Here is a 24829-nt window from a genome sequence, read left to right on the forward strand (position 1 = left end):
ATGTGCTGGGAGACATTTCCGTTAGAGACCCTAATTTTCGAATTATTCATGAAGACCGAATAAAAGTGATCTTCAAACATGCTTCTCTTGAATAACTTGAAAACTGTGGCCTACAGCGAAAAGTTGTCCTAGTGCAAAATTTAAATAGTTCGGATTTCCTACAAACAGGTTCATTTTTTCTGTAGGACTAATAGTTTATGCGTAGCAAGCGAGAGAATACTGAAATCTCGCGCATGGCTTTTGAAGACGTTGCAGGTTGCATAACACTCATAGGTATAGGCAGTTGATTCAGCCTGTAGCTAAACTATCTCTCACTTTCTCTTTCTGAGTCTCTCCCTCTCCCTCTCTTCTCTCTCTCTCTCTCTCTCTCTCTCTGTCTCTCACTCTCTCTCTTTGTCTCTGTCCGAACAGGCTTCAGAAGGCCCAGCGGTATCGATCAATCCCAGTGTCATCTTCAGCCAATAGACGTCACTGGATGCAGATGTTGAAGGGCATATGGTGAGCACACCGCTATCCCTCCTGTTGTCGGTTTTCGTGACCAGAACCGTTGCCTCTCAGTCAGGTACCTCCTCAATGAGCTTCACAAGGTCTCGGTGCACCATGTTTGCTAACAGTGTTCGGCAGACGCGGATGGTTACCCATCCAGCTGGTCTGATGGGAACCGGTGTTCCTACTGTGGCAAGGCCGTTGACGGGCTGTCTATATACTTTTAAGTCTGTCCGAAACCCAGAGAGCGAGAGTCCTAGTCACATTTGTACGGTTTTTAAGAACGGGAGTCACCACGTAGTGTGTGGCTTATTGCGGGGTGTAGATGTAGATGCATGGGTACTCCCAGTAGGTGGAGACAGCTCCAGGCGGCGCAGGACCCCGCTGCGCTGCGGACTTGACAGCCAACGCGCGGCCGTTTCTCTGAAAAGGTGCAGCGCGTGATTCACCGTGACTCGGGACAAAGCCCGCTCCGGGAGGGAAATCCGCCGCGGACCGCAGATCGGAGTCCCGGCTGCCGAGGCGTTTTCGCAAGTGTGTGCGGTGTCGCGGAAGAGGCGCGCGGGCACCGCTGTCGGTGACTCGGGCCACAGCTGGCTATATGCCGGCCCCCCTCTCACCCTCCCCCCCTCCCCCCCACTCACCCTGCTGGCGGTGTAACCAATCACGCGGAGCGATAAGCCGGCAAGCGAGCGGACGTCGGCGTCGCGGCGCCGCGAGCCGTCAGTCGCTGAGGAGACGCCGGTGGATGGAGCAGTCTGCGGCGACGACATGGAAGACGGCGTCCGCAGGAGAAAGGTAACCGCAGCTCTGGCTCTCACTCTGGACAGCCGGCGGTGGGCCTGCAGGCGAAGGTGCATAACTGGGCTGTTTCCACAATGTCATACCTCACTGGGACATCAGGCAAAACTTGTGACTGGATTCAGGTTTTCTTGGTAGGGAGGAAGGACACAATGTTTGACTTGGATAGAGAATCACTCTCGCTCTGAGGGTCTCGGACAGACTTAATTATGTGTAAGTATATAGATAGTTCGTCAACGTGTAACCTCCCCCTCACTTATCGACCTTAATGACAGTGAGAAATTAAACCGCATGTACCTAATGGAGATTTGGGAAAAGCAATCGTCACCGAAGTTAATCTGTCGGTAAAGAGGGAGGAAGGGTTACATCTAAATGAAAGGAAAAATGCAAATGAAATTGGTGGAAATTAATTTTGAAAAAGGGCAAAGTTAATAAAGAAAGTAGATGTGCGGTCGTTACGTTAACAATTAACTGGCGATAATTAGATATTTGAGATTTGGGGAAAATTACGGTCGCCAGTCCTATGCACAACTACTATAATAACTGGAAAAGAAAGGTTAATGCACATATAATTAGCACTAAAAGCGTGGCAACTCAAGGTTGACACGTGTTGTGTGAAAAACTGAATATTTGTCAGAAGTAATAAATTTCGCTACACTCTGACTTAATTTAGCAAAAGAATTAATAAAACCGTAAAATGTAAAGCTAATTTAGTAACTGAAATTAATAGCGAACTTCGTTTCTGAAGCACTACGAAATTAAATAAAATAAGGTTAGTCTTGGGCTACCCCAACAATCATCCCAAAAGCAACTTGAATCTACGCAATTTAGAAATAAGAGATTTAACTTTGAACTTGAATTAAATGATTTTGAATAATTAACAATAGTAAGATTTAGTATGTACCAAGCTGAGCTGCAGTCACAGGTAAGCTAAAATATGGTAACAAGCACCTTGAGGAGTACAGGAGTGTGTTAGTGACCTTGTTGTTCCTGTTATATAGTAATGACCTTGCAGACAATATTAATAGCAACCTCAGACTTTTCGCCAATAATGCACTTACGCACGAGGGCTATTCGGAGTGGAAACCATAAACAGCGAAATTCCAGTCCGATGAAGGTTTGAGTAGATGTGTTGGACAGTGTCTCTAGTATGCCTGTCGATCGCGTTACTTAGCTCTTTTCAGTTCTGAGCGCACAGTTAGCACCTAAAGATGCCTGCAAAGTATGGCTGTCTATGAGAGATTTTGCCTGATTTCATTCAGCCCACATAACACAAGAGTTATGCACTTCCTTCTTCTTGACGATTCTCGGCCGCACATTGCGGGAGTGATGAGGATGTTGTGCTTGATCACACGCCGTACAGCCCGGACTCGGGTCTCTCCCATCTTCATGAAAAAATGTTTCAAATGGCTCTGAGCACTATGGGACTTAATATCTGAGGTCATCAGTCCCCTAGAACTTGGAACTACTTAAACCTAGCTAACCTAAGGATATCACACACATCCATGCCCGAGGCAGGATTCGAACCTGAGACTGTAGCAGTCGGGCGGTTCCAGACTGAAGCGCCTAGAACCGCTCGACCACACCGGCTGGCCATCTTCATGAACCGCGGGCTATGAGGGCAACATTTCGGCACAATTGACGACCTGCAGATCAGTGTAGATAACTGACGGAAAGCACAGGCTGCTGCCTTGAGTGACGATGGTGCTGGAAAATTGGTACAATGCTACGAGAAATGTGTCAGTCGGATTGGCGGCTATGTAGAGAAGTAACTGTAAGGTATAACTAACTGTTGAAAATAAAACATTTTTGATTTTTAATTGTGGTTTCCATTTCGCGACCGATCGGACCTTACTTTCCGAATAGCTCTCGTGTAATGTACTCTTTGAAGAATGCTACGCAAATATTCAGTCAGAGCTTGATAAATTTGCGAAGTGATGCAGAGTTTGACAACTTGCTTGTATAAAAATATAACATATTGCTCCTCACGAAGGTAAAGAAACTTAGAACCCTATGACTACAAATCAATAGTTCTCAAGTGGAAATAGACATTTCATACAAATATTTGGGTGTAGCAGTTTGTATGGATAGGAAAGGGAGCGATCTTAAAGGCTCGGAAGGTAAATAGTAGACTTCCGCTCATAGGCAAGATGTTGGCGAAATGCAGTCAATATACAGACTGCTGGCAAACCACTCTTGTGTCTCATCTCAGGGTATTGCTCGGGTGTCTGGAACCCGTACCAAATGACACTAACAGAGATATTTGAACTGATACACAAAAGGCGACAGGAATGATCACAGGTTTGCTTGACTGAGAGGAGAGAGACAGGAAAATATTGACAATTCTGAATTGCAGACTCATGAAGGTAGACGAAATTCATTCTGCGACAGCCGAATTGCGTAAGATCGAGAGCCACTATTAAGTGAAGAATCTAGAGCTATTCGTCAGGTCGTTACGTGTTGCTCCCACAGGGATAGTGTAGACTAGATTAAACTATAGTTCCATCCACGAACGATGGCGATCCGAGCACGTCGAGGCACGAACGGAGATTGCATTGTAGCCGATTCCAAGGGACATTTGCAACGGAGATTGCATTGTAGCCGATTCCAAGGGACATTTGCAGTACGCGCATGAGCATGCCTCCCGCTTGAAGAAAGTATAAATCCCGCAAATTATATCTCTCGCTTACTTATGCAGAGTTTATAATTTATCATCTCTATTAGCGATCACAAATGGAATCTAAATTCACTAAACAACTCCCAAGATCACGTTTAATGCTCGCATTAGCTACGGAATTCACAGCACAGCGCTCAGAACATACTGAACACTCATTGGCTGTCGGAGCATATGTGACGAAGGTGTCCGGAACAAGCCTAAACTCGACGGCCATCGTTCATGACTCTAGCTGTAACTGCAGCATCAACGGAGATATTTAAGCAGCCATTCTTCACTTACTCCATTCGTGATTAGATAAGGAAGAAACATTAACACGTCATGCTATGCTAAATACCCTCTGCCATGCCGTTCACAGTGCTTCACAGAGTATCTATGTATGTGAGTAAATACCGATAGGATAATATTTTGGCCGGGCCGGTGTGGCCGAGTAGCCCTAGGCGTTTCAGTCTGGAACCGCTACGGTCGCAGGTTCGTATCCCCCTCGGGCATGGATGTGTGCGCGTCCTTAGGTTAGTTAGGTTTAAGTAGATCTAAGTTCTAGGGTACTGATGACCTCAGATGTTAAGTCCCATAGTGCTCAAGGCCATTTGAACCATTTTTTGGTAATATTTTGGAAAAACCAATCACTTGCAAAAACTCAAACAGTAAAATTTCTGTACAACAGAAAACCGAGTTGATCAGAACCATGTTTGGAGACCATACGAGGAGTTCACGGAGAAATCTATTCGAACAGCTGGACGTATTTCACCGTTACATGTCAGTGCATACTTCCTCTTAGTCGTATGTTATCGAGAATTTTACATTGCACAAATTGAACAAAAAGTGTAGCACGATCACAGTACAAAGAACAAGTAGCAGGCAAGTCCGGAAAGTAAGTAGCAATTCGAAAAAGAAATATAAATCATTTTTAAATCATAATTCGTTTTACACCAAACAGCAATTCTAAAACTATTTTTCTACATTGTTGCCACCATTGTTCAGACATTTGTCATAGCGGGAAACTAACATTTCTATGTCCTCTTCATAGAGCCGCCAGTGAAGACAACTATTACTAAACGCCGTTTTTACGTCGTTTTGTGCTTGTTGAGTTCCTTCGCAGAGGCGGAACCGCCAATACGGCACGATAAGGGAACCTTGCCGCTGGTGGGGAAGCTTGCGTGCCTCAGCGATACAGATAGCCGTACCGTAGGTGCAACCACAACGGAGGGGTATCTGTTGAGAGGCCAGACAAACGTGTGGTTCCTGAAGAGGGGCAGCAGCTTTTTCAGTAGTTGCAGGGGCAACAGTCTGGATGATTGACTGATCTGGCCTTGTAACAATATCCAAAACAGCCTTGCTGTACTGGTACTGCGAACGGCTGAAAGCAAGGGGAAACTACAGCCGTAATTTTTCCCGAGGGCATGCAGCTTTACTGTATGATTAAATGATGATGGCATCCTCTTGGGTAAAATATTCCGGAGGTAAAATAGTCCCCCATTCGGATCTCCGGGCGGGGACTACTCAAGAGGATGTCGTTATCAGGAGAAAGAAAACTGGCGTTCTACGGGTCGGAGCGTGGAATGTCAGATCCCTTAATCGGGCAGGTAGGTTAGAAAATTTAAAAAGGGAAATGGATACGTTAAAGTTGGATATAGTGGGAATTACTGAAGTTCGGTGGCAGGAGGAACAAGACTTCTGGTCAGGTTACTACAGGGTTATAAACACAAAATCAAATAGGGGTAATGCAGGAGTAGGTTTAATAATGAATAGGAAAATAGGAATGCGGGTAAGCTACTACAAACAACATAGTGAACGCATTATTGTGGCCAAGATAGATACGAAGCCAACACCTACTACAGTAGTACATGTTTATATGCCAACTAGATCTGCAGATGACGAGGAAATTTGAGAAATTTATGATCAAATAAAAAAAATTATTCAGATAGTGAAGGGTGACGAAAATTTAATAGTCATGGTTGACTGGAATTCGGTAGTAGGAAAAGGGAGAGAAGGAAACGTAGTAGGTGAATATGGACTGGGCCATAGAAATGAAAGAGGAAGCCGCCTGGTAGAATTTTGCACAGAGCACAACTTAATCATAGCTAACACTTGGTTCAAGAATCATAAAAGAAGGCTGTATACATGAAAGAAGCCTGGAGATACTGACAGGTTTCAGATAGATTGTATAATGGTACGACAGAGATTTAGTAACCAGGTTCTAAATTGTAAAACATTTCCAGGGGCAGATGTGGACTCTGACCACAATCTGTTGGTTATGACCTGTAGATTGAAACTGAAGAAAGTGCAAAAAGGTGGGAATTTAAGGAGATGGGACCTGGATAAACTAAAAGAACCAGAGGTTGTACGGAGTTTCAAGGAGAGCATAAGGGAGCAATTGACAGGAGTGGGGGAAAGAAATACAATAGAAGAAGAATGGGTAGCTTTGAGGGATGAAGTAGTGAAGGCAGCAGAGGATCAAGTAGGTAAAAAGACGAGGGCTATTAGAAATCCTTGGGTAACAGAATAAATATTGAATTTAATTGGTGAAAGGAGAAAATATAAAAATGCAGCAAATGAAGAAGGCAAAAAGGAATACAAACGTCTCAAAAATGACATCGACAGTAAGTGCAAAATGGCTAAGTAGGGATGGCTAGAGGACAAATGTAATGATGTAGACGCTTATCTCACAAGGGTAAGATAGTTACTGCCAACAGGAAAATTAGAGACCTTTGGAGAAAAGAGAGCCACTTGTATGAATATCAAGAGCTCAGATGGAAACACAGTTCTAACCAAAGAAGGGAAAGCAGAAAGATGGAAGTAGTATATAGAGGGCGATGTACTTGAGGACAATATTACAGAAATGGACGAGAATGTACATGAAGATGAAATGGGAGATACGACACTGCGTGAAGAGTTTGACAGAGCACTGAAAGACCTGAGTCGAAACAAGGCCCCCGGAGTAGACAATATGCCATTGGAACTACTGCCGGCCTTGGGGGAGCCAGTCCTGAAAAACTCTACCATCTAGAGTGCAAGATGTATGAAACAGGCGAAATACCCTCAGACTTAAAGAAGAATATAATAATTCCAATCCCAAAGAAAGCAGGTGTTGACAGATGTGAAAATTACCGAACAATCAGTTTAAGTCATAGCTGCAAAATACTAACGCGAATTCTTTACAGATGAATGGAAAAACTGGTAGATGCGGACCTCGGGGAGGATCAGTTTGGATTCCGTAGAAATGTTGGAACACGTGAGGTGATACTGACCTTACGACTTATCTTAGAAGAAAGATTAAGAAAAGCAAACCTACATTTCTAGCATTTGTAGACTTAGAGAAAGCTTTTGACATTGTTGACTGGAATACTCTCTTTCAAATTCTGAAGGTGGCAGGGGTAAAATACAGGGAGCGAAAGGCTATTTACAATTTGTACGGAAACCAGATGGCAGTTATAACAGTCGAGGGACATGAAAGGGAAGCAGTGGCTGGGAAGGGAGTGAGACAGGGCTGTAGTCTATCCTCGATGTTATTCTATCTGTATATTGAGTAAGCAGTGAAGGAAACAAAAGAAAAATTCGGAGTAGGTATTAAAGTCCATGGAGAAGAAGTAAAAACTTTCAGGTTCGTCGATGACATTGTAATTCTGTTAGAGACGGCATAGGACTTGGAAGAGCAGTTGAACGGAATGGACAGCGCCTTGAAAGGAGGATATAAGATGAACATCAACAAAAGCAAAACGAGGATAATGGAATGCAGTCAAATTAAATCGGGTGATGCTGAGGGAATTAGATTAGGAAATGAGACACTTAAAGTAGTAAAGGAGTTTTGCTATTTAGAAAGTAAAATAACTGATGATGGTCGAAGTAGAGAGGATATAAAATGCAGACTGGCAATGGCAAGTAAAGCGTTTCTGAAGAAGAGAAAGTTGTTAACACCGAATATAGATTTATGTATCAGGATGTCGTTTGTTAAAGTATTTGTTTGGAGTGTAGCCATGTATGGAAGTGAAACATGGACGATAACTAGTTTGGACAAGAAGAGAATAGAAGCTTTGGAAATGTGGTGCTACAGAAGAATGCTGAAGGTAAGGTGGATAGATCACGTAACTAATGAGGAGGTATTGAATAGGATTGGGGAGAAGAGAAGTTTGTGGCACAACTTGACTAGAAGAAGGGATCGGTTGGTAGGACATGTTTTGAGGCATCAAGGGATCACAAATTTAGCATTGGAGGGCAGCGTGGAGGGTAAAAACCTTAGATGGAGACCAAGAGGTGACTACACTAAGCAGATTCAGAAGGATGTAGGTTGCAGTAGGTAGTGGGAGATGAAGAAGCTTGCACAGGATAGAGTAGCATGGAGAGCTGCATCAAACCAGTCTCAGGACTGAAGACAACAACAACAACGGTGAATCTCACGCGTGCAGTTCAAGCGAAAGGCGTGGAACGCTCAGTCAACGCAATGCGTTGCTTCACGACAACGCACGACCCTCCTTTAGCTGCTGTGACTCAAAACCTTTTTCGACAATTCGGTTGGGAGCAGTTCGGCCATCCGCCATGTAGCCCGATCTCGCACCCTGTAACTATAATCCGTTCATCATAAGAATAAACCTGTTGTAAACATTTCACTATGTGTTATTCCGCGTTTGCTGGAACCTCATTGGATTTCCGTTTCACGTGGGACTGCAGCCAAGCTGTCTCGCGTACTGTCAAGTGCAACAATAAGGGTACGTTTTGTGCTGTGCGTGGCTCGCAACCGACTTAGCGACAATACGAGACAACAGCTTTACCGGCGCATTTAGCTTGGACAGCACTGGCCGCTGAGCTGGTACAGCTAAACGGCAGTGACGTCGCCAGCTGCAGTTCACACGTAAAAAGAGAAGAGCAGAGGAGTAATACAGCTTTGAATGTCATTTAATTTTTAAGCAGAATGACACAATACAGTGCAAATCTCCCACTATACGCTGTTTAGACGACTAGACGAAAACCCCAACACGTTATCGTTTTTAGCTAACGTACTATTTTAATTGAAAACAAGAATGATGAAAATTGCTGACTTAACCACATGGTAATTTTTTGTATAAGTTGTCTGTAACGTAAGAGAGTATTGATGTATTTCACCGTATAGTTAAATATTGGAACCACTGAAGGTATTACTTACAGTCAGTTGTCTGGTAATCTCTTAGCTCCTTCCTTATCCGAATCCGAGAAATAAATTTCACTTCTGGAACTGTCACCGGCTATGTTGATAACGAGCCTATCAACAACAGAATCCACGAAGCCAACCTGGCGTAGTAATTTTTCTTCTTCTTTTATGACGAACCGTTCTATATCCCGCCAGCGTTCGGCAGTGACGTGTGAAAAAGCTGCGTGCGTTAGTTCCAAAACGTCTGGCACCTTAATAGCCGTGTTACTTCTATGGCCAAATACCGCAGCTTGGCTCCAAATCTGTTCTATTGGGTTCATATTGTAATGGTAGAGTAACAAACGTAAAACAGCAGCTTTTGTAAGATGTGCTCGATGCTGTGAAAATTAGTTTTTCTTGTTTCTACGATACTTACTATCTCTGTGGTATAAAACGATGGACAAAGTACAAATAAAGAGGATTTGATTTCTCATTTCTGCCTTAACAATTAAATTGTTATGTTTTCTTCATTTAAACAACTTTTATGAACAGACTTTCATGAAGCATCGATAATTAAGAATTTCTATTTGGAATGGAAGCAGTAATTTCGCGTCCAATGTTGTTGTTGTGGTCTTCAGTCCTGAGACTGGTTTGATGCAGCTCTCCATGCTACCCTACCCTGTGCAAGTTTCTTCATCTCCCAGTACCTACTGCAACCTACATCCTTCTGAATCTGCTTAGAGTATTCATCTCTTGGTCTCCCTCTACGATTTTTACCCTCCACGCTGCCCTCCAATGCTAAATTTGTGATCCCTTGATGCCTCAGAACATGTCCTACCAACCGGTCCCTTCTTCTAGTCAAGTTGAGCTACAAACTCTATTCAGTACCTCCTCATTAATTATGTGATCTACACATCTAATCTTCAGCATTCTTCTATAGCACCACATTTCGAAAGCTTCTATTCTCTTCCTGTCCAAACTATTTATTGTCCATGTTTCATTTCCATACGTGGCTGGACTCCATACAAATACTTTCAGAAATGGCTTCCTGACACTTAAATCTATAATCAATGTTAACAAATTTCTCTTGTTCAGAAACGCTTTCCTTGCCATTCCCAGTCTACATTTTATATCTTCTCTACTTCGACCATCATCACTAATTTTGCTCCCCAAATAGCAAAACTCCTTTACTACTTTAAGCGTCTCATTTCCTAATCTAATTCCCTCAGCATCACCCGACTTAATTTGGCTACATTCCATTATCCTCGTTTTGCTTTTGTTGATGGTCATCTTATATACTCCTCTCAAGACACTGTCCATTCCGTTCAACTACTCTACCAAGTCACTTGCTGTCTCTGACAGAATTACAATGTCATCGGCGAACCTCATTTATTTCTTCTCCATGGATTTTAATACCTACTCCGAATTTTTCTTTTGTTTCCTTCACTGCTTGCTCAATATACAGATTGAATAACATCGGGGAGAGGCTACAACCCTGTCTCACTCCCTTCCCAACCACTGCTTCCCTTTCATGCCCCTCGACTCTTATAACTGCCATCTGGTTTCTGTACAAATTGTAAATAGCCTTTCGCTCCCTGTATTTTACCCTGCCACCTTTAGAATTTGAAAGAGAGTAGTCCAATCAACATTGTCAAAAGCTTTCTCTAAGTCTACAAATACTAGAAACATAGGTTTGCCTTTCCTTAATGTTTCTTCTAAGATAAGTCGTAAGGTTAGTATTGCCTCACGTGTTCCAGTATTTCTACGTAATCCAAACTGATCTTCCCCGAGGTCGGCTTCTACTAGTTTTTCCATTCGACTGTAAAGAATTCGCATTAGTATTTTGCAGGTGTGACTTATTAAACTGATAGTTCGATAATTTTCACATCTGTCAACACCTGCTTTCTTTGGGATTGGAATTATTATAGTCTTCTTGAAGTGTGAGGGTATTTCGCCTGTCTCATACATCTTGCTCACCAGATGGTAGAGTTTTGGCAGGGCTGGCTCTCACAAGGCCGTCAGTAGTTCCAATGGAACGTTGTCGACGCCTGTGGCCTTGTTTCGACTCAGGTTTTTCAGTGCTCTGTCAAACTCTTCACGCAGTGTCGTATCTCCCATTTCATCTTCATGTACATTCTCGTCCATTTCTATAATATTGTCCTCAAGTACATCACCCTTGTATAGACCCTCTATATACTCCTTCCATCTTTCTGCTTTTCCTTCTTTGGTTAGATCTGTGTTTCCATCTGAGCTCTTGATATTCATACAAGTGGCTCTCTTTTCTCCAAAGGTCTCTTTAATTTTCCTGTAGTCAGTAACTATCTTACCTTTGTGATATAAGCGTCTACATCATTACATTTGTCCTCTAGCCATCCCTACTTAGCCATTTTGCACTTCCTGTCGATCTCATTTTTGAGATATTTGTATTCCTTTTGGCCTGCTTCATTTACTGCATTTTTATATTTTCTTCTTTCATCAATTAAATTCAATATTTCTTCTGTTACCCAAGGATTTCTACTAGCCCTCGTCTTTTTACCTACTTGATCCTCTGCTGCCTTCACTACTTCATTCCTCAAAGCTACTCATTCTTCTTCTACTGTATGTCTTTCCGCAATTCTTGTCAATTGTTCCCTTATGCTCTCTCTGAAACTCTGTACAACCTCTGGTTTAGTCAGTTTATCCAGGTCCCATCTCCTTAAATCAGCACCTTTTTGTAGTTTCTTCAGTTTTAATCTACAGTTCATAACCAATGGATTGTGGTCAGAGTCCACGTCTGCCCTTGGAAATGTCTTACAATTTAAAACCTGGTTCCTAAATCTCTGTTTTACCATTATATAATCTATCTGGTACCTTTTAGTATCTCCGGGATTCTTCCATGTACACAACCTTCTTTTATCATTCTTGAACCACGTGTTAGCTATGATTAAGTTATGCTCTGTGCAAAATTCTACCAGGCGGCTTCCTCTTTCATTTCTTAGCCCCAATCGATATTCACCTACTATGTTTCCTTCTCTCCCTTTTCCTACACTCGAATTCCAGTCACCCATGACTATTAAATTTTCGTCTCCCTTCACTACCTGAATAATTTCTTTTATCTCATCATACATTTCATCAATTTCTTCATCATCTGCAGAGCTAGTTGGCATATAAACTGGTACTACTGTAGTAGGCGTGGGCTTTGTGTCTATCTTGGCCACAATATTGCGTTCACTATGCTGTTTGTAGTAGCTTACCCGCACGCCTATTTTTTATTCATTATTAAACCTACTCCTACATTACTTCTATCTGATTTTGTATTTATAACCCTGTATTCACCTGACCAAAAGTCTTGTTTCTCCTGCCACCGAACTTCACTAATTCCCACTATATCTAACTTTAACCTATCCATTTCCCTTTTTAAGTTTTCTAACCTACCTGCTCGATTAAGGGATCTGACATTCCACGCTCCGACCCACAGAACGCCAGTTTTCTTTCTCCTGATAACAACGTCCTCTTGAGTAGCCCCCGCCCGAAGATCCGAATGGGGGACTATTTTACCTCCGGAATATTTTACCCAAGGGGACGCCATCATCATTTAACCACCAGTAAAGCTGCATGCCCTCGGGAAAAATGACGGCTGTAGTTTTCCCTTGCTTTCAGCCGTTCGCAGTACCAGCACAGCAAGGCCGTTTTGGTTAGTGTTACAAGGTCAGATCAGTCAATCATCCAGACTGTTGCCCCTGCAACTACTGAAAAGGCTGCTGCCCTCTTCAGGAACCACTCGTTTGTCTGGCCTCTCAACAGATACCCCTCCGTTGTGGTTGCACCTACGGTACGGCCATCTGTATCGCTGAGGCACGAAAGCCTCCCCACCAACGGCAAGGTCCATGGTTCATGGGTTCATGTAATTAGAAACAAGAAGACGTGCATTATTTATAAAAAAAAAATGATGAGTTTTATAATTACGAGATGTAGAAATTTCAAATTGAACGAGAAAAAAATTATACTGGGGAGATTTGAACGAATGCACGAATAACCGAATCGAGTTGGCATTCCGTTATGCTGCGGACTGTCCAACATTTTCAGTATAGGGGTGTCTATTGGCTACAGTAGATACAATTGGGAAAACTTGAAAGCCGATTATCTCCGCAAATTTATGAAAAACATTAAGAACTGCCTATTTCTCGACACTTTTTAACCGTGTTCCAAGCGCGTGTTTCACACGGAACAGAAAGCAGCCTCAGCCATTTTCATACTGCGCATTAACAGCGCGACGATCAGAGCACAACGCTGCAGAGGCTGTCTGTGCACAATTGTTTTAAATAAAAACTGCGTAGCAAAAGCGTGATTAAGAAAAACGTTGATGGCTGTTAACACATTTGAATATCTTAAAGCTTCATTTAACGTAACTTACAAGGGAATGGTCAGACTTGTCATGCCGAAACACGTATTGCATTTTCTTAGCACTGCGGTGGAAAGGGGAAACCAATATTCGTTTCTGTGGCATGCACGTCCTTTTTTAATTTCTGGTTAGAGATGTGAAAGATGTTCTCTACACGTTCATCTATAGTCCGCAAGCCACTTTACGGTGAACATTCAGTCTCCCCTCACAGGTGATGGCGAACCTTGTAAATGTTTTGCTGCTTGCCATGGAGATATACCACAGACGCCAAATGAAGAAATCAACAGAAAACACGCGTGAAGACTATGTGTTGTGCGACATGGTTGTTAAACTTCTAGACGAGCATGTAAATGGCGCAGAAATGTGGCTAGAAACAACTAAAACACTCGATACTGCAGATTTAATATACAGACGGCGAAGACACCGACGAAAGTGATAGAGCCACGTAACATCATCAATTATCTCCGAAAGTAACACCAGCAACCACAATTACCTTATCAGACAAAGAAAAAGCGGTGACTTATTGGTTGAACGAAAGTGGTAAGAAACGCCTACGTGTCAGTACTGTTCAAAATAAGTATCGCTTTGTCCGTTCTGAACGAGAATTGTGTAGATGGAAAAAGGAAGTCGCTGGACGACGTAAGAGTCGACTGGAAATTGCGACGGAGATAAATGCGCGACTTTTTGAGCTATTTACCGATGCCAGACAACAGTCATTTAGTGGCAGCGATACAACTTTGCGTGATTGGGCGTTAGAGATTGCCAACGCGATAGGCGCTAAAGAATTTACAGCTTCTTAAAGTTGGATTAGTCGCTTGAAGAGGTCACATAAAATTGTGGCAAGAAAAATAACAAAACTTATATCGAGAAACAGGTCGGAAAATGAAGTGACACAAATCGAAATGGCAGAAGCTTTTCTTACGAATGCAAATAATAAGATCGCTAGTTTTAGTGAATCGTACGTGTAGAATGCAGATCAGTTAGGTTTCAAAAAGAAGTGCGTGCGAAAATAACACTGTCATTCAAAGGGGAAAAACATATTGAGGCGATTGCGCAGTCCACGACTATACTCACCCATTCATACATTATAATGCCCATAATTAGTCTGGATGGCTCATTGCTCCCTAAACTATATGTGTGTCTTCAAGAACCAACTGGACAATTGGACCACGTGTGAAAAGAACAATGTTCTACGAAAACAATCTTGTGGAAGTCTGGAAAAAGGGGAAATGAAAACGTTACGCTTTCCATGCGTCATGCTTTTCTTCCGTTCTGCAGGAACAAATCTCTTCTCCTTCTAGATTCGTGGTCAGGTCATAAAAGGTCTGATTCTTTAAAAGCTGTATTTCGAGCCCACCCTGACAAAGAAGTAGAGATACTTCAGATTCCACCTGGCACTACGAACGTAATTCAACCTTTAGACAGAGAATTTTTCCGTCAGTGGAACGCATTTTACAGAAAACTAACAGAGAAAATTATTGTGTGCAGATCACTACAATTTCCTGTCTATCACCGTGACAATATTCTCAAACTGCAATCAGTAGTACATTATCAATTTTTCTCCCCACGGTTTCAGAATTTGATTAAATATACGTGGCACTCCTCGAAATATACTGACACTACGCTTCATTCATTCCTAACACAAGCCCAGTTTTGTCTACGGACATCTAACAACGTCTGTGATTCGTAGGGCTGTCATATGTCGTCTTTGCTTGTATGTTCTCGGTGCACAAAAAACCTATGTTTTGAACATTATTTCAATATTTCGCCTTTTTGCGGTAATTACAAGAAATAAAATTTGGACGTGTTCTAAACCGTACACTTATTTGTGTCTATTTCATAGCTATTTGGAAAGAATGTTGTAGATAACATATCAGCCGTATTTGTCAACGAATGTTTGATTGTCATACGATCGCTGTCACTGGGGGAATCAGCTCTCTCATTGCTGTGGCAAGAGAGAGGCACGTAACTAACGCCACCTAGTCCCTAGATGGCGTTGGTATAACGTAGCGAGAGAGGTCAGGGTTGTACAAGAGGCAGTCGTAAGCGCGGAAACCATGCGACAATAATGTCTTACTTCATAAAATTGTTTACAGACTTCCAGGTCATGTCAGCAGCTAAAATTCTGCATACAGACTTCTTGCAATGTTAACTCACAGTGTTAAAAAAACAACACAGGTTTCGACATGACAAGTCTGACCATTCCCTTGTTAGTAACAAGATATCTAATACATAAGTAGGACCTACTTCCAAGAGCGTAACCACACCAGTGTACGTGCGCTACGGCTTCTGACCAGTCATCGCGTTCGTGTTTGTTTACATCAGGTTTATTCTACTATGAACTGTTTATACCACTTGTTCCTGACCTTCAAGTGTGATTTTCCAGGGAGGCTCTCTTACAGCGATGATGACGCAAAAACCAGTGTTCAACAGTGGCGCCGGCCGGGGTGGCAGAGCGGTTCTAGGCGCTACAGTCTGGAACCGCTGGACCGCTACGGTCGCAGGTTCGAATCCTGCCACGGGCATGGATGTGTGTGATGTCCTTAGGTTAGTTAGGTTTAAGTAGTTCTCAGTTCTAGGGAACTGATGACCTTAGAAGTTAAGTCCCATAGTGCTCTGAGCCATTTGAGCCACTCAACAGTGGCTCTCTTCACTGGTGGAATCTTTCTATGAAGAGGGTATAGAAAAGTTGGTTTCCCGCTATGAAAAATGTCTTAACAATGGTGGCGACTGTGTAGAAGATCGTTTAAGAAATGCTCTCTCTTGTTGAAATATATTCCGCTTTGAAAAAATGTTTTTATTAGTATTTTTACCAAAACGTTACTTACTTTCTGGACATGACTCGTATCATCGGTACAAAGAGCTAAAGGACCTCAGCGCAATATAGAACGGAGTTGGTTGGGTTGTTGGGGAGAGGAGACCAGACAGCGAGGTCATCAGATTAGGGAAGGAAGTCGCCCGTGTCCTTTCAAAAGAGCCATCTCGACATTTACCTGAAGCGATTTAGGGAAATCACGGAAAATCTACATCAGGATGGCCGGACGCGGGATTGAACCGTCGTCCTCCTGCATGCGAGTCCAGTGTGCTAGACACTGTGCCACCTCGCTTGCTTACAGAATGGAGTGCAGAACTACGGGACGACGGTATATACGATGCTCTTCCAGCCCATTTCTAGTCCTTACAGGAATTTTATTGTAATGTACGGTAGTATTAGAGTTGTGTGATATGTTTCATATGAGTTTCATTGTTAATACCTACTTCTTCTTGTAACTGACACTATTTTATGTAAAAACGAATGTGTAGGAAGAACACGTACAGAATTATGGTAAAATGTATGGGACGTTCTACATCCTAGAGATTTATTCGCTCAAGCGTCTGTGGAACAAGGAGTAAAATAAATGAATGTAAGTAAATAGTCCCCTAGTGACAGCTAGCGGACTGGACCTCACCTGTCATTGATACAGCAGTGGTAGCTTATAGACTCCTGCCACTGTCTGCCGCTGCTGTGTGGCCACGCCCACTGCACACAGCACTGCGAGAGGCAGATCATTCAAAGAAATCATATCCAGTCGCTAGAATTCGCATGTTTCAAGAAAGAAATACAACTCTGCCACTCACGAAAACTAAAAACAGACTTTAAACATGTTTAGAGACGCAATAGGCCGGCCGGAGTGGCCGTGCTCTTCTAGGCGCTACAGTCTGGAGCCGAGCGCCCGCTACGGTCGCGGGTTAGAATCCTGCGTCGGGCATGGATGTGTGTGATGTCGTTAGGTTAGTTAGTTTTAATTAGTTTTTAGTTCTAGGTCACTGATGACCTCAGAAGTTAAGTCGCAAAGTGCTCACAGCCATTTGAACCATAGACGCAATAGACATCTATTCCGAACGTGAATTTTAGAAGCGCAATGTCATTTTTGTAGCGGATAGTGACTTTTAACTCGATACTTGTTCGAGTTACACACTGACAAAACTGAGAAAAAATACCGCCATTTTCAGCAGCTAATACATATCAAAAGCAGTGATGTACTGAACTTCGGAAACATATGTTGCCGAGAATATATTTGGTAATCAACAACAAAATAAGGCGAGAAGAGATAATGCTTCATATGAATGAAACTGTTCTCCAGAAGAAAAATTTCATCCGCTGAAAAAAATCACAGAAGAAAATTAAGGTAGCTCTGATCCTACTAAAATATAGAACAGTTTTTGAAATGCTTATAGACACTGCAGACACCTGTATCAAAAGAGATATCACATTTTCTACGTCCTTTTTATAGGAGACAGAAGCATTAAATTAGATTTTTTATCGCCACAGACTTATGGTGCCTCCTTGCAGACAGTAATCATTCAGGAGAATTTCACAACTTCGGACCTTGAACGTCACGTGTCAACCAATTTAAATTAGACTACAGTAGCTCTGTTAGATCCGCGTGCCCCTTATCGACGATGCTGTACGCTTTAGCTTAGAACCTTTTTTGTGCTATCTGCGACACCATCTCACGGGTTTGTATCTAGGTGCCATCGTTTTTAAGTGCACTGCGTCCGTATGCAAATGATATGATGTTAACTGTTCGTGACGAACATGATGTCCGCAGAGCCATGGAGTGGTTGGTCACTTATGGTTGGTTGAAACGGGGGAGGGGAGCAAACGACGAGAGGTCATCCGTCCTAGCGGATTGGGGAAGGATGGGGAAGAACGTCGGCCGTGCCCTTTCAAAGGAACCATACCGCCATTTGCCTGATGCGATTTAGGCATGGAAAATCTAAATCAGGATGGTGGACGCGGGTTTGAACCGCCGTCATCCCGAATGCGAGTCCATCGTGCTAATAGTCACTTATGGAGAAGCTTCGGGGAGCCGTATAAACGTACATGAATCGGTGGCCTTGAATATTGGCACTGGGATGTCACCAGCAAGCGTCACCCTACTCACAATGTTCGATAAAATCCACTGTCGACTTCACGGTTCAGAGCTCACGCATGACTACCCTTTGCTGGGCTTGTGGATAATCAACAGACTGAATTTATTAATGTCGATCAGGTATCACGCATTCCGCACGTAGCGCAAACGCTACCGATGACTCAACACAGAGCTCGCAGTCTCATGGCGGTATTCGGTTCACTTGTCAGCGCTGGAAAGATATTTAAGGGTCGATACGACTCCCTCATTCTTTCTAAAGAACGTGGCGGATTTGTCAGTGCCTGTACGTGGGTAGCACCTCAAGCTTTGGCGGCGATGCCCTACCAGCCGCGCGGGTCTCACCATGGTGACTCTGGCACCGTCTTCCCTTGACCCTCCAGTGGCCTTTACTGAGATAGTGGAGCCCTTTTCCTACTATGGGGGGTTTTCATCTGGAGTACAGCTGCCTACGGGACGTTATCCCTGTCTCTCGCTTACCAACGGCCAGTGACATACACTACTGGCCATTAAAATTGCTACACCATAAAGATGACGCGCTACAGACGCGAAATTTAACCGACAGGAAGAAGATGCTGTGATATGCAAACGATTAGCTGTTCACAGCATTCACACAAGGTTGGCGCCGGTGGCGACACCTACAACGTGCTGACATGAGGAAACTTCCCAACCGATTTCTCATACACAAACAGCAGTTGACTGGCGTTGCCTGGTGAAACGTTGTTGTGATGCTTCGTGTTAGGAGAAGAAATGCGTACCATCACGTGTACGACTTTGATAAAGGTCGGATTGTAGCCTATCGCGATTGCGGTTTGCCGTATCGCAACATTGCTGCTCGCGTTGGTCGAGATCCAATTACTGTTAGCAGAATATGGAATCGGTGGGTTCAGGAGGGTAATAAAAATGCCGTGCTGGATCGCAACGGCATCGTATCACTAGCAGTCGAGATGACAGGCATCTTATCCACATGGCTGTAACGGATCGTGCAGCCACGTCTTGATCTCTGAGTCAACAGATGAGAACGTTTGCAAGACAGCAACAATCTGCACGAACAGTTCGACGACGTTTGCAACAGCATGGGCTAAAAACTCGGAGACCACGGCTGCGGTTACCCTTGACGCAGCATCACAGACAGCAGCGCCTGCGATGGTGTACTCAACGACGAACCTGGGTGCACCAATGGCAAAACCTCATTTTTTCGGATGAATCCAGGTTCAGATTACAGCATTATGATGGTCACATCCGTGTTTGGTGACATCGCGGTGAACGCACATTGGAAGCGTGTATTTGTCATCGCCATACTGGCGTATCACCTGGTGTGATGGTATGGGGCGCCATTGGCTACACGTCTCGGTCACCTCTTGTTCGCATTGACGGCACTTGGAACTGTAGACGTTACATTTCAGATGTGTTACGACCCGTGGCTCTACCCTTCATTCGATTCCTGCGAAAGCCAACATTTCAGCAGGATAATGCATGACCGCATGTTGCAGGTCCCGTACGGGCCTTTCTGGATACAGAAAATTTTCGACTGCTGCTCTGGCCAGCACATTCTCCAGATCTCTCACCAACTGAAAACGTGTGGTCAATGGTGGCCGAGCAGCTGGCTCGTCACAATACGCCAGTCACTACTCTTGATGAACTGTGGTATTGTATTGAAACTGCATGGGCAGTTGTACCCGTACACGCCATCCAAGCTCTGTTTGGCTCAGTGCCCAGGCGTATCAAGGACGTTATTACGGCCAGAGGTGGTTGTTCTGGGTAGTGATTTCTCAGGATCTATGCCCCCAAACTGCGTGAAAATGTTATCACATGTCAGTTCTAGTATAATATATTTGTCCAATGAATACTCGTTTATCAGCTGCATTTCTTCTTGGTGTAGCAATTTTAATGGCCAGTAGTGTACATTCGCGACATACTTCGCCACCAGCCGCATAATGTCGTCGAACTGACATATCCTACCGTACGTTGGAAGGTGGCATGGTGCACTGTCAACGCGGTGACGGGAGACTCAGACGTATGTTTGGTCTGGTAAGTGACGGTGAACAGAAAACAGAATGCTCCAGTGAAATTCCATAGGATCCATTTTCCCGATTCGTCCAGGATACAGACGAACACCAGTACATTGTGGGCCGGCGGAAGAGATATGGTATTTTGTGCCTCAAATTTTAGCTCTCTTTTTGCGGATGTCACCGTAATTCTCTCACTCTCCTGTACCCGGACGCTGTTTATCACCCGAGGACCAAACACAACGCTGCCATGTGGACTAGAGGTCACGCGATTCATTATTTGTTTGGAGGTGGTGTCATAGAACTCGTGGACCTTTATAACTACTTAAACGATCGTCATTGTGCTATTGTGAAGAACCCTAAGTACAAACAACAGCCGGCCGGAGTGGCCGAGCGGTTCTACGCGCGCAGACTGGAACCGCGCGACCGCTACGGTCGCAGGTTCGAATCCTGTCTCGGGCATGTATATTTGTGTTGTCCTTAGGTTAGTTAGGTTAATGTAGCTCCAAGTTCTAGGGGACTGGTGACCCGAGCAGTTAAGTCCCATAGTGCTCAGAGCCATTTGAACCATTTTTTGAACAAACAACAATTTTCGAACTTTTTGCGGATAATCTTCCACGATCCTCCCCGTAGCTGGATTATTCATGACAGGAGATAAAATTTGTACATTCAGACCTAGGAGACTGAACAGGTAACACTACGTACACGACATTACGAGAAGACAAGCCGTGAAGATGGGGCGACGTCGTCCATGGAGTAAAGATGCCGCAGGTGAGTGACTCAGAAGTGTAACTTTGTGAGTTTTTTCTTCTTTTTTCAGAGATAAGCCATGGAAAACGCGGATTTATTTTTTTGCAAGTAAATAAATGAATATTCTCCTGTAGCCATTTACCCTTTCCACGATGGACAGATCGTAAAATGACGCCTCCTCGCTTCTCCATTTTTTTTTTAAAAAAAGGAGGAAAATTCTACAAAAAAACTGCTCCTGAAAGCCAGGGTTCGAGTCCCAGTCCGGCACAAATTTTCATTGTCGTCATTCCATTCTGCAGCTGATTGTCGTCCATATTCGCAATTGCGAACACATTTGATGTGATCCGTCCTTGTTTCAAAAACCGCCGATACTGTTCGCAATATTGAAGAAGATCGGCCTGTGATTTACCGTGACGTAATTGCAGTAGTCCTTTGGACTACTTGTGACTACTAATGCGTTGGCAGCAACCACTCTTCTTCATCTGCAGCTATATGGATACTCTGCAAATCACACTCAAGTGCCTGGCAGAGGATTCATCGAACCACCTTCACAATAATTCTCTATTATTCCACTCTCGAACAGCTCACGGAATAAACGAACTCCTGCATATTTCCGTTGGATCTCTGATTTACCATAACTGGTGAAGATCGGCTTGTGATTTACCGTGACGTAATTGCAGTAGTCCTTTGGAGCCACCATTTGTGACTACTAATGCGTCGGCAGCAACCACTCTTCTTCATCTGCAGCTATATGGATACCCTGCAAATCACACTCAAGTGCCTAGCAGAGGGTTCATCGAACTACCTTCACAATAATTCTGTATTATTCCAGTCTCGAACAGCGCACAGAATAAACGAACACCTGCATCTTTCCGTGCGATTTCTGATTTACCATAATTTATTATGATGATCGTTTCTCCCTATGTAGGACGGCGTCAACAAAAAATGGAGTAAGTTGGTGATTGAAGTTTCGTGAGAAGATTCCGCCGCAATGGAAAACGCATTTGTTTGAATGATGCCCTCCTGTATCATGCCAGTAACACTCTCTGCCCTATTTCCAGATAATACCTTCTCGACGTACCTTACGTTTTTCTTCCGTCTTTCGTACTCTGCGATAAAACAAGTAAAGGAAGACTCGCGAGGATATCTTCGTCGCCGCGGGACTTGACTGCAGGCGACCTCTCGCGCTTGCCCGCCCAGGCTCAACCAGAGGTGTGCGGGACGTACAGTCCATTGGGGGCGCCACGCACGAGCGACGCATCGCAGCGATCCGTCGCATGCGCGCTCCATCGCTTCGTATATCGCACGCGTGTGGCCAAATAGCAGCGAGCAGTCGCTGACCGATATTCACATGGAAACCCCGGCCACTCTGATGGATCAAACGCGATTCGTGCACGCAATATGGCTGCCTGGCTGGTTAGCAACAAGGCTGCTGCTCGTCTCTCTAGTTGTTAAGCGTGGCTGGGCAGTTTTGTTTCGTTGCGCTTTGCCCACGTTGAGTAAGAAGTTTACATTAGAATTTATAATTGCTCAGGGATCACGAACTTCTCTAAAAAGTGAAGTGAAGGCCCGAGTCGCCTTTCATGTTAATAAGTAATTCACAATGCACACCCCTATTTTACAGTGATTAACATTTTGAAGGTTGCGCTAGAGAAGTAGAGCTGATGGGAAGGTGATGGTAATAGTCGCGATACAGTGAGCACCATCTGATGACTTTGAGTTATATGTGAAATAATTACACACATTTTAAAGTTTTTAACTTCTAAATAGAAGGACATACTACCGTAATGTTAATTGCAGTCAATGTTGCCCCCTAAGCATACAGCACAGCACTCCGTCTTAAGACCACAAGTGGCCCATCGGGACCATCCGACAGCCGTGACGAAGGGTTGGCAACACTGCGCCGACACGGACTCTTCGAGTATTTGCTGCACTGAATAATTATAAAAAGCGTTGTTATTAAGCTATTTTTAAACGTGTACAGGTGTTATAAATATAAATGTTGTTAAATTAGTGGAAGTGTTAGTGAAGTATAAAATAAGATTAAACGGTGTAAGAAGCGTTTTTTTCTTCTCGGGCCTGTAGCACGAATCCTAGGCCTAATTTCACGCGCGCGAATCGTAAGTAAGCAGTGAATTAAACTTATAGGTAAACGTTTCCAGTTGGTATAAATATATTATAAGTGTTGTTACATTAGTGGAAGTGTTGGTGAAGTGTTAAATAAGATCATACGGGGTAAGAAGTTTATTTTCCTTCTCGCGCCTATAGGCTTAATTTCGCGTGCGCGTATCATAAGTAAACAGTGACTTAAACTTATATGTAATCACCAGTGTTTTTTTATTCATTACTCTTTCAACTTATTTATATCTGCTTTAATAGTTTCTAGGATCCTTTGTTTACGTATTAGCCAGTACTTAAATCAGTTTATACGATTTCTGTTTTTGCCATGAGTGAGAAGTGTGTGACATGCCGTAGGATCGTTAGTTCGGGTATGGTGTGATGGGTGTTGTAGTTTCTTTCATTGGGGCGAATGTAGTGGCGTGGGAAATGGGGACATAAATGAGGCTCACCAGTGGTATTGTAGAATCTGCACTAGAGATAGGAAAATACTGGAACAGGAAGGGAAAATTGCACCTCTTCAAGCTGAACTAGACAAGGCAAGAGAGGATCTGGACAGGTTAAAGAGGGAGAAGGGTGAACAGAGGTGGGAAGTGGCAACAGGTAATAGAAGGAACAGGCAAAGGAGAGCACCAGACAGCTTTGTGATAAATCTTGAAAACAGATTTGACCTGTTGCCTCAGTCAGAATCGGATGAGCCTCATGTAGCTGAAGCTGTAGAAAGGGCACAACAAGCTTTCAAGTACATGAAAAAGGTAGGGAAATTTGTAAAGAGAAAGAAAGTTCTGTTGTTAGGTAGTTCCCATGGTAGAGGTGTTGGCCAACTACTGCAGGAAAATCTAGGTCCAGAGTATCAGGTCACAAACTTTTTCAAGCCTAGCGCAGATCTGGGTCAGGTAACAGAGGATATAGGTTCTCTATGCAAGGATTTCACGAAGCAGGATGCCGTGATTATAGTGGGTGGTCCGGGAAACAGCATTGACAGAGACTCTGAATATTCCATAGAGAGTGACCTGGTGAAGATAGCATCAGCAACGAAGCATACGAGTGTGGGATTTGTGTCTGTGTTGAGACGCCATGATCGGCCTCATTTGAACTCTTCTGTAGGGAGTGTGAACTTGAAGTTGGAGTGGCTGCTTAGGACGGATATAGGGTCCCATATTGGTTTGATTCCTGTGGATGCTATTGATAGAAGGGACTACACTAGGCATGGCCTTCACCTCAATAGGAAAGGGAAGGGAAAACTGTCTGGCTTGATTGCAGAAAACTTAAGGGGGGATACTGTAACAAGTGGTAAAATACCAGTGGTCACAGGTGTAAGGGGGATTCCTTTTTTAGGATAGGGAAGAGGGATAGAAAACGAGTTTGAAGAGAGATTGGCAGACACACTCAGTTTGAGAAAATAGATGAACAGGAGTCAGATTTTAGCATACAGCCTCCATTTAAACAATGTTTAACAGAAAGTAATCAGAAACTGCCAGTTCATCTTCACCAAAGCAGTTATAATCCCATTAGTATGCAGTATCAGTTATCTTTATTACACCAGAACATTCCGGGACTCAGAAATAAAGTTGATGAACTACTCATTTGTAT

At 43.5% G+C, this 24829-nt stretch overlaps 1 protein-coding gene across 1 annotated transcript in view; it reads left to right on the forward strand.

Moving 5' to 3' along the window:
* The first annotated feature begins 1217 nt into the window (after positions 1 to 1217).
* The window catches only part of LOC126284222 (calcium release-activated calcium channel protein 1-like), a 153337-nt gene continuing 129725 nt past the window's right edge, over positions 1218 to 24829 (forward strand). Inside the window, exon 1 of the mRNA XM_049982995.1 lies at positions 1218 to 1284. Within this exon, the coding sequence (XP_049838952.1) occupies positions 1258 to 1284 (27 nt within the window). The 5' untranslated portion in view covers positions 1218 to 1257. The remainder of the gene's footprint in view (positions 1285 to 24829) is intronic.

Source organism: Schistocerca gregaria, chromosome 8, assembly GCF_023897955.1.
Source record: "Schistocerca gregaria isolate iqSchGreg1 chromosome 8, iqSchGreg1.2, whole genome shotgun sequence".
NCBI lineage: Eukaryota > Metazoa > Arthropoda > Insecta > Orthoptera > Acrididae > Schistocerca > Schistocerca gregaria.